Genomic DNA, 10,130 nt, shown 5'->3' on the forward strand with positions numbered 1-10,130 from the left:
GTACTTAAAGTAGATCTCAAAAAGGATCGGATGCATGTTTACAGCCAAATGAGATTATTTCTTGCTTCTGAGACCAATTTAAATGCATATTGGTTGACTGAAGAGTATTTTATTCATGAAATAAAGAGTCCAGACTTTCTGACCTAGAAACTAAAGAATATCAGTGGATTTGGTCAAGAAATGTCCCGCTGTGCTGCTGGATTTAACCCACCAACACTAGAGATTAAGACCAACATCAACACCTCGTACACTGAGGTTTAATCTGCTCCATCTGAGCGTCTCTGGTTTGCTGCTGAAGGATTTAACAACGAGGACCAGGACCTGAAGGTCACTTTCAATTAATGACACGTACTGGATCACATCAGCCTCCATCTTTAAATCATCTGTAAAAGAGACACCCAATAACTGTCAACACTTTTCTGTTTGAGTCGTTGAAATGATTGACGTAAACACAGGACAACAGAATTACTTCATGTTCCGTTTATTGGTTTGCAGAACTTAAAACGAGGCGTGGCGATCATGTAGCTCGCTGGAATGTGCAGAATTTAAGGAATGAGTCCAATATTGCTTAGCAATTAAGACGTTTAATTTGGCTCTTCTTTCTGGATTTAATGGAGCCACAGCGAGCTACAGATGTTCAGGGACCTAGTACTCCTCTCCTTCATCCTCTTCCGTGACGCTGTCAGTGCCCACCTCCTCGTAATCCTTCTCCAGGGCGGCCATGTCCTCTCTGGCCTCAGAGAACTCCCCCTCCTCCATCCCCTCCCCGACGTACCAGTGGACGAAGGCCCGTTTGGCGTACATCAGGTCGAACTTGTGGTCGAGTCGGGCCCAGGCCTCGGCGATGGCGGTGGTGTTGCTCAGCATGCACACGGCCCTCTGCACCTTGGCCAGGTCTCCGCCGGGCACCACGGTGGGGGGCTGGTAGTTGATGCCCACCTTGAAGCCGGTGGGGCACCAGTCCACGAACTGGATGGTGCGCTTGGTCTTGATGGTGGCGATGGCAGAGTTGACGTCTTTGGGCACCACGTCTCCGCGGTACAGCAGACAGCAGGCCATGTATTTACCGTGGCGAGGGTCACACTTCACCATCTGGTTGGCGGGCTCGAAGCAGGCGTTGGTGATGTCGGCCACTGAGAGCTGCTCGTGGTAGGCCTTCTCTGCTGAGATAACCGGGGCGTAGGTGGCCAGGGGGAAGTGGATACGAGGGTAGGGCACCAGGTTGGTCTGGAACTCCGTCAGGTCCACGTTCAGGGCGCCATCGAAGCGCAGGGAGGCGGTGATGGAGGAGACGATCTGTCCGATCAGCCGGTTCAGGTTGGTGTAGGTGGGGCGCTCGATGTCCAGGTTCCTGCGGCAGATGTCGTAGATGGCCTCGTTGTCCACCATGAAGGCGCAGTCGGAGTGCTCCAGGGTGGTGTGGGTGGTCAGGATGGCGTTGTAGGGCTCCACCACGGCTGTGGACACCTGGGGGGCCGGGTAAACCGCAAACTCCAGCTTGGACTTCTTGCCGTAGTCGACGGAGAGACGCTCCATCAGCAGAGAAGTGAAGCCAGAGCCGGTTCCTCCTCCAAAGGAGTGGAAGATGAGGAAACCTTGGAGTCCTGTGCACTGGTCAGCCTGCAGGGATAAAACAAGAGAATAAGTGTAAGTGCGTTATTGTAATGATCACTGAGGTCTCAATCAAAAAGACTACATGATATTTAGAGATGTTTTAGAGCTCACCAGCTTGCGCGTCCTGTCGAGAACCAGGTCGATGATCTCCTTGCCGACTGTGTAGTGACCGCGGGCGTAGTTGTTGGCGGCGTCCTCCTTTCCGGTGATCAGCTGCTCGGGGTGGAAGAGCTGGCGGTAGGTTCCTGTACGGACCTCATCTGTGGAGCAACGAGAAGACCGGACTTTAGTTGCAATAAAGGCTTTCGGTACAAACGGATACGCCCGCAAGCTTGAGACCAGTTAAATAAATTAAATCAATATATAATAAAAGAAGCTCCTTCAATAATGCACTAATTGTTTAAGCCAGCTAACGTTGGAATAATAGCTCCCTCTATGATTAATAAAACCCATCTCACCTATGACTGTTGGCTCCAGGTCCACAAAGACGGCTCTGGGAACATGTTTGCCGGCTCCGGTTTCACTGAAGAAGGTGTTGAAGGAGTCGTCTCCTCCCCCGATGGTCTTGTCGCTGGGCATCTGTCCGTCCGGCTGGATGCCGTGCTCCAGGCAGTAGAGCTCCCAGCATGCATTGCCCATCTGGGTTCCGGCTTGGCCGACATGCATAGAAATACACTCACGCTGCAGAGAGACGAGGCAAACGGTCACATTTAACACAATTTACTTCTAATCTATCATTTTCTTCTTATTGCTCTAAACTGTGATGTGCACAGTCTATAAAAACATCAGATATTGAACATTTAGCAATCAAGAATATAGTCTAGACAGGGTTCATACACATTTTGACCAGTGACCAGACATTTAGTGAAATCTGGGTGTAAACAGTAAAAAGTGAGTAAATGTAGTATTTAAACTAATAATGAGAATACAAAGCATACAGTAAACCTTAAATGACACAAATGAATGAGACAATAGTTTGATTAAAAGAATAAACATTTATATAGATGCCTGTATGTATGCCTGCTTATATTTTGAGTCTCTTTTAAAAGCATATTAATTATTTCAAGCTCAGCGTAAATGAACACATGAATATAACACATTTACATGACTTTTACTAAACTTTAGAGACTTTTTTTTCCCCCCAAGGACTTTTCCAGGTGTTCCATGACCGTAAGAACCCTGTAATGAACATTTAGCAATCAAGAATATAGTCTAGACATGATGTCTTTGTGGGTATCTACAGAGGGAGGGGGGACAAAAACAAAATGGCTGATTTACTGAACAATAAAACTCCTAAATGTCTGCTGAGTCACGCAGCGCTGCGGCGAATTAACGCCGCGTTCCTGCCCCTCCCTTCGGGGCCTGAGCAGGACCAGCAGAACCAACACCCAGCAGGGAGGAGAGAGAACTGAAAAGCCTCCACTGAGCAGGAAGCGGCTCTGCTCCCTGCCCACACTGCTGCAAAGCCCCACCTTCGTGTTGCGTTCAGGAACAGGGCGTTATCTTATGCCGTCATGGCGTTTTTAACAGCCTGCGGTATTGTCCCGCGGGCGCGGTTTCATGACAAATGTTTTAATTATATAATGACATTTAATATACATATATTACCGGATTTAAAGAGGGAACATTGTTCACGGTTTAAAGTCTAATAAAATCGTCCGTTTTTAACCGAAACTGCACTAGTAAAATAACGCTCTCTCGTCGGTCCTCGCTTCCTTGAAGGGGTCACGGCCGCGGGATTATAACAGAACAATCGGATTTATGTTAATTTTTTAAGTTTTAAATAATTTTCGGAGGAGAGGGAGGAGGGTTAAAGCTATATAACGTGATTCACTATTAATATACAAATGTTAGGTATTGAGCCGTGGGAATAATCCTTTTGTTCCTCAATACCTGAGAGTTTTCTTCGAATCTCTCTTTAAAAAAAAAAAAAAAAGTAATAAAAAGCGAAGGTTCTATAATGTAATTCTGACTAAATACTCACCATTTTTACGGCTGTTTAATCTCCTTCTTTCCGACGTTGAAGAATCGGTGGCTGAAGGCAGTTGTGAGGAGCGGAAGTGGAGCTCCTGTATTTATGTCTTTTCCAAGGAGGCGGAGCCAAAGCGGCCATTTTATTTTTTTTCTGGGCGGGAACGAACGTTAGGCACTGCTGCATTCAGGTGCGGCTCGAAATGTTGCCATTCTATAGTTTAGCTGTGTCATTTGAGGGAAATTGGAATCGATAAAGTTTTATTGGAGGCAGGGAAGTTATTAGTCTAAATTTGTGCCTTTTTTTATCATCATTATTTTCATATTTGATGCTCTGTAAAGTTGATTACATTCAACCTTCATGAGTCTTTTTATTTTTACCTCTATTTCGTTTGCTGTAAAAAAAAAAAGAAGAAACTTCTGAGAATCAAAATGTTATTATAAATGCAAAATATAAAATATATTAATGATGATCACTTGAGGCACTACAGTTAAACTTCTCTGGAGGTATTGGGTTAAATCTGAACTGTCTCTTTATTATTTGTTCAGTATTATTATAATTATTAGGTTTTATGTTATATCAATTCATGTTATTGTCATTGTATTAATACAAATAGCAGTCTAACAATTATGTATAGCACGAAGCAAACATACAGCAATAAAGGAATCTATTTTATGGTTATTTCACTCCGAAAGGCAACAGAATTCAGTCTTATTTGTGATCTCTCATCTTGGGAGGGTGATGTCGGAGAGGACCCCGAAGGCACCATGCCTCGAATTCACTTCCTTTATAATTCATGACTAGGTAAAGTTACACACACACACACACACACACACACACACACACACACACACACACACACACACACACATATATATATATATATATATATATATATATATATATATATATATATATATATATATATATATGATACGTTTGAGCCAAAAGCTATGAATACAAAATAAGTAATTTAATTGCTTTTTCTATTTTGTCATCAAGACAACATTTGATTTACCATTAAAATAGATTATCACCTCTTATTCATTTATTTGTAATGAAGACTTAAACCTATTCCGAGCACCCCTAAAGAATCCTGGTTTAATCCTGAGGTGTTTGTGTTATATAAGGCATTGCACATGCTGTGTGGAGGATTTAGGCTTAAATGTTCAGTGAGTATCAAGGAGGTGAAGGGAGTTAATGCAGCATGAGCTCTGCAGTGGGCTCCAGGGCTGTGTTGGGTTGACATGGACAACAAAGTACACCAATGTGAACATGTCACAGTTTAATGTTTCAGAAGACAGAGGACAGATGATATATTGACAGTGAATTCCCTGAAATCTCTATACATAGATGACGTTTGCAGATCATTCATGGCTCGACATGTGTTGATAAATATGTTAAATAAAGAATATCAGTGTAAAATGTTAGCACACCTGTTGACCGTAGAGATCTTAATGTGAACAAGACAAATTCCTCAACAACACTCTACTTCCCAATCATTGTGGGTTTTGTTTATTTGAAAGTTATTATTCCTCGCCCTCTTCCTCTCCTTCGTCCCCGATGCTGTCAGTGCCCACCTCCTCGTAATCCTTCTCCAGGGCGGCCATGTCCTCTCTGGCCTCGGAGAACTCCCCCTCCTCCATCCCCTCCCCGACGTACCAGTGGACGAAGGCCCGTTTGGCGTACATCAGGTCGAACTTGTGGTCGAGTCGGGCCCAGGCCTCGGCGATGGCGGTGGTGTTGCTCAGCATGCACACGGCCCTCTGCACCTTGGCCAGGTCTCCGCCGGGCACCACGGTGGGGGGCTGGTAGTTGATGCCCACCTTGAAGCCGGTGGGGCACCAGTCCACGAACTGGATGGTGCGCTTGGTCTTGATGGTGGCGATGGCGGAGTTGACGTCTTTGGGCACCACGTCTCCTCGGTACAGCAGACAGCAGGCCATGTATTTACCGTGGCGAGGGTCACACTTCACCATCTGGTTGGCGGGCTCGAAGCAGGCGTTGGTGATCTCAGCCACTGAGAGCTGCTCGTGGTAGGCCTTCTCTGCTGAGATAACCGGGGCGTAGGTGGCCAGGGGGAAGTGGATACGAGGGTAGGGCACCAGGTTGGTCTGGAACTCCGTCAGGTCCACGTTCAGGGCGCCATCGAAGCGCAGAGAGGCGGTGATGGAGGAGACGATCTGTCCGATCAGCCGGTTCAGGTTGGTGTAGGTGGGGCGCTCGATGTCCAGGTTCCTGCGGCAGATGTCGTAGATGGCCTCGTTGTCCACCATGAAGGCGCAGTCGGAGTGCTCCAGGGTGGTGTGGGTGGTCAGGATGGAGTTGTAGGGCTCCACCACGGCTGTGGACACCTGTGGAGCTGGATAGATGGCAAACTCCAGCTTGGACTTCTTGCCGTAGTCGACGGAGAGACGCTCCATCAGCAGAGAAGTGAAGCCAGAGCCGGTTCCTCCTCCAAAGGAGTGGAAGATGAGGAAACCTTGGAGTCCTGTGCACTGGTCAGCCTGCAGGGAAACAATTCATCTTCACTCTGTGACCCATGACACCTGAAGTGAAACGTGAAGTTTTCGGAGGTCAACTCACCAGTTTGCGAATCCTGTCAAGAACCAGGTCGATGATCTCCTTGCCGATGGTGTAGTGACCGCGGGCGTAGTTGTTGGCTGCATCTTCCTTTCCAGTGATCAGCTGCTCGGGATGGAACAGCTGGCGGTAGGTTCCTGTACGGACCTCATCTGTAATTGCAAGAAATGCACAACAAAATCATTCACAAATCCAATTCATTGTTGAAAGACCCATTCCAATAGTTTTGTATCCTACATTTTATCTCACCTATGACTGTTGGCTCCAGGTCCACAAAGACGGCTCTGGGAACATGTTTGCCGGCTCCGGTTTCACTGAAGAAGGTGTTGAAGGAGTCGTCTCCTCCCCCGATGGTCTTGTCGCTGGGCATCTGTCCGTCCGGCTGGATGCCGTGCTCCAGGCAGTAGAGCTCCCAGCATGCATTGCCTATCTGAGCTCCGGCTTGGCCGACATGGACGGAGATACATTCACGCTGCAGGAGCAAGTGGTTCAGATGTCAAGAACTTCTCGCATACACTTTTTAAAAACAAAGAAATAAAAGAAACCCATAATCAGCGGCTGTATCAACGATCACTTTGCAGCTCCGGCATCTAACATGTCTTTTACTTTTTACACCAAACAGAAAGAGCTGCTTTGTTTCATTTTCTCCGTCACTAATGACCTTTTCAGACATTATGGCCAAACACAGACTATTGCATAGCACACAGTGCAATGATATAAAACTAATATGTCTTCCTCAGGTGTTTTAAAGTTGGCTCATGTGTGGCACCTAAACATAAAATAAAACGGTTCTCACCATGTTTTCGTTGCTCGTAGCAGTCCCTTGTTCACCTGAGATGAGTGGCTGGGGATGTTGTGTCAGTTACAAGTGCAGCAGAGCTGCTTTATAGCGCAGCATCACTAGGCAACAGTTTGGCATGTTGTGGTAACTGGAGGAGCAGGGGAGGCAAACACCAGCTCCTTTGAGGAAAGATGAGGAGGAAGAGCAGAAAAAAAAAAGAAAATCAGCTGCTGTGCTCCCCTGCTCAGATGGAAGGAACAACGGCTGTTTGTGCACGGATGAGTAGCCACGAACAAAGACCAGTGGCTGTGAAATATGAACCGTAACTGTCCGCCTTCTCCTCCAGTTTCACATTTTAGATTTAGTTGTTGCAGCGAACAGGTGGGGGCTCAAAGTTACCCACACAGGCGGTTTATTTGCTTGCTGTTGGGTCAAACTCATGACCTCTCAGTTACAAGACAACCATACAACATTCTCACGGAGCACCGTTTAACGAAAACGAGTAAACTGCTGTAAACATGGCTCTTTCTGAGCCTCCGTTTTCTTTCCCTGCAGAGGGAAGAAAGCAGATAACGCCCCAGAGTGGCCTGAATAGGCTTTTTATTACGGAGCACGGTAGCATCATAAATTTGGTCCAGATTAATTTGCAATGCAAAAGAAGCAGACCGCCTGCTGGGGATCACATTAGAGGATACTCCTCTCGAGGGCAGGGGATGTTTGGGATCCAAGTTTGTTTTGCAGCAGGTTGCAGAGCATCGATGTGTGGTATGGATATTTCAGAGGTTTATTACGCCCAAGAAAGGGATGCATGCAATACTTAAAGCGAGATTAACAAGGGATTATGAGTTCTGCCTGCGGAATTTCCCTCAAGAGCTTTCAATGTTGTTTTCAAAGACCTTCTCCAACTACTGAATGGGTATTGGTCTGTCAACGTGCTTCAGAAAGCTGAATAAATACATTTCCAATGATGGTCTTGGTGCCGTTTCCTTCCTCACGAGAGAGAAATCCTAGTTAGTGACAAACACTATTGTGTTTCCAACAATGTGCTCTATTGTTTGAGATGAAAAGGCTGTTATATGTTTCACCTCTGGGTCTGAAGGTAACCCTGGAGACGTAATAACACACTGCTTGCCTCTGCCAAGTCAGAGCTGCCTGAACTCGCTCACATGTAGTCTCCCTAGTTACTCTGTTCTCAGGTCTGTTTGACCTTGGAGGGCAGCTGATCGTAACATAGAGTTAGGGGGAGAAACTACTTGTCGGCACATAATAGGGAGGTGGCGGTTGCAACATTCCTGCTCGGCTTCTTATTGGTACAAGAGAGAATTTATTACCTTTTCTGTGAGCTTTTAGCACATAATAAAACACTCAAATACTTCACAGTTTTTCTTTATTTCATATCATTGCTTTTAAGTATTGTTTCAGTCTGGTGACAACTGTGATACAACTGTGGCTTGCTTTGTGAATACATGTAACACCTTGCTTTAAGCTCTTAGTATTCCTCCCCTTCCTCTCCTTCGTCCCCGATGCTGTCAGTGCCCACCTCCTCGTAATCCTTCTCCAGGGCGGCCATGTCCTCTCTGGCCTCAGAGAACTCCCCCTCCTCCATCCCCTCCCCGACGTACCAGTGGACGAAGGCCCGTTTGGCGTACATCAGGTCGAACTTGTGGTCGAGTCGGGCCCAGGCCTCGGCGATGGCGGTGGTGTTGCTCAGCATGCACACGGCCCTCTGCACCTTGGCCAGGTCTCCGCCGGGCACCACGGTGGGGGGCTGGTAGTTGATGCCCACCTTGAAGCCGGTGGGGCACCAGTCCACGAACTGGATGGTGCGCTTGGTCTTGATGGTGGCGATGGCAGAGTTGACGTCTTTGGGCACCACGTCTCCGCGGTACAGCAGACAGCAGGCCATGTATTTACCGTGGCGAGGGTCGCACTTCACCATCTGGTTGGCGGGCTCGAAGCAGGCGTTGGTGATCTCGGCCACTGAGAGCTGCTCGTGGTAGGCCTTCTCTGCTGAGATAACCGGGGCGTAGGTGGCCAGGGGGAAGTGGATACGAGGGTAGGGCACCAGGTTGGTCTGGAACTCCGTCAGGTCCACGTTCAGGGCGCCATCGAAGCGCAGAGAGGCGGTGATGGAGGAGACGATCTGTCCGATCAGCCGGTTCAGGTTGGTGTAGGTGGGGCGCTCGATGTCCAGGTTCCTGCGGCAGATGTCGTAGATGGCCTCGTTGTCCACCATGAAGGCGCAGTCGGAGTGCTCCAGGGTGGTGTGGGTGGTCAGGATGGAGTTGTAGGGCTCCACCACGGCTGTGGACACCTGTGGAGCTGGATAGATGGCAAACTCCAGCTTGGACTTCTTGCCGTAGTCGACGGAGAGACGCTCCATCAGCAGAGAAGTGAAGCCAGAGCCGGTTCCTCCTCCAAAGGAGTGGAAGATGAGGAAACCTTGGAGTCCTGTGCACTGGTCAGCCTGCAGGGAAACAATTCATCTTCACTCTGTGACCCATGACACCTGAAGTGAAACATGAAGTTTTTGCAGGTCAACTCACCAGCTTGCGTGTCCTGTCGAGAACCAGGTCGATGATCTCCTTGCCGATGGTGTAGTGACCGCGGGCGTAGTTGTTGGCTGCATCTTCCTTTCCAGTGATCAGCTGCTCGGGATGGAACAGCTGGCGGTAGGTTCCTGTACGGACCTCATCTGTAATCATGAAACACTTGAGATATAATCATTAGCCCTCAAATCCTGTTAAACTTTGTTCCAGGAAATAGCTATCTCACCTATGACTGTTGGCTCCAGGTCCACAAAGACGGCTCTGGGAACATGTTTGCCGGCTCCGGTTTCACTGAAGAAGGTGTTGAAGGAGTCGTCTCCTCCTCCGATGGTCTTGTCACTGGGCATCTGTCCGTCCGGCTGGATGCCGTGCTCCAGGCAGTAGAGCTCCCAGCATGCATTGCCCATTTGAACCCCGGCTTGACCGACATGGATAGAGAGGCACTCGCGCTGGAGGAGCACAACAAACAGAGGTCAGGTTTACACATTCACACATTGAGAAATTTTTGCACAAAACCGTTAAGCTTACCATGATTATAAAGTCCTGGTGCTGATGTTGAGGGTCTGCAGTGGAAATGTGCTGTGGGTTAATGCTAAGTCTTCTCTGCTACTTATAGTTCCTCCAAACTCTG

The 10,130-nt window shown here is 47.8% G+C and overlaps 3 protein-coding genes across 4 annotated transcripts; all 3 read right to left on the reverse strand.

Moving 5' to 3' along the window:
- Window positions 1–471: 471 nt before the first annotated feature.
- LOC306753142 (tubulin alpha chain) lies at window positions 472–3,653 on the reverse strand. Its single transcript, XM_079236992.1, has 4 exons — window positions 3,599–3,653; window positions 2,073–2,295; window positions 1,726–1,874; window positions 472–1,620 (listed from the first exon to the last, which is right to left on the reverse strand). The coding sequence occupies exons 1-4, from the start codon at window positions 3,599–3,601 to the stop codon at window positions 646–648; spliced, it is 1,350 nt and encodes a 449-aa protein (XP_079093118.1). The 5' UTR covers window positions 3,602–3,653; the 3' UTR covers window positions 472–645.
- Window positions 3,654–4,917: 1,264 nt separating this feature from the next.
- On the reverse strand, window positions 4,918–6,574 carry LOC306753150 (tubulin alpha-1A chain-like). Of its 2 annotated transcripts, none has more exons than XM_079237001.1 (3): window positions 6,419–6,574; window positions 6,173–6,321; window positions 4,918–6,093 (listed from the first exon to the last, which is right to left on the reverse strand). In XM_079237001.1, exons 1-3 carry the CDS (start codon window positions 6,537–6,539, stop codon window positions 5,116–5,118), a joined length of 1,248 nt encoding a protein of 415 aa, XP_079093127.1. In that variant the 5' UTR covers window positions 6,540–6,574; the 3' UTR covers window positions 4,918–5,115. The 2 variants fall into 2 exon arrangements, with proteins under 2 accessions (XP_079093127.1, XP_079093128.1); XM_079237002.1 differs by having other exon boundaries at window positions 6,407–6,554.
- Window positions 6,575–8,439: 1,865 nt separating this feature from the next.
- On the reverse strand, window positions 8,440–9,921 carry LOC306753152 (tubulin alpha chain-like; the record flags this gene model as incomplete). Its single annotated transcript, XM_079237004.1, has 3 exons — window positions 9,726–9,921; window positions 9,497–9,645; window positions 8,440–9,417 (listed from the first exon to the last, which is right to left on the reverse strand). The coding sequence occupies exons 1-3, from the start codon at window positions 9,904–9,906 to the stop codon at window positions 8,440–8,442; spliced, it is 1,308 nt and encodes a 435-aa protein (XP_079093130.1). The 5' UTR covers window positions 9,907–9,921.
- Between the last annotated feature and the right edge of the window lie 209 nt (window positions 9,922–10,130).

This window comes from Taurulus bubalis, assembly GCF_910589615.1.
Source record: "Taurulus bubalis genome assembly, chromosome: 21".
NCBI classification, from domain to species: domain Eukaryota; kingdom Metazoa; phylum Chordata; class Actinopteri; order Perciformes; family Cottidae; genus Taurulus; species Taurulus bubalis.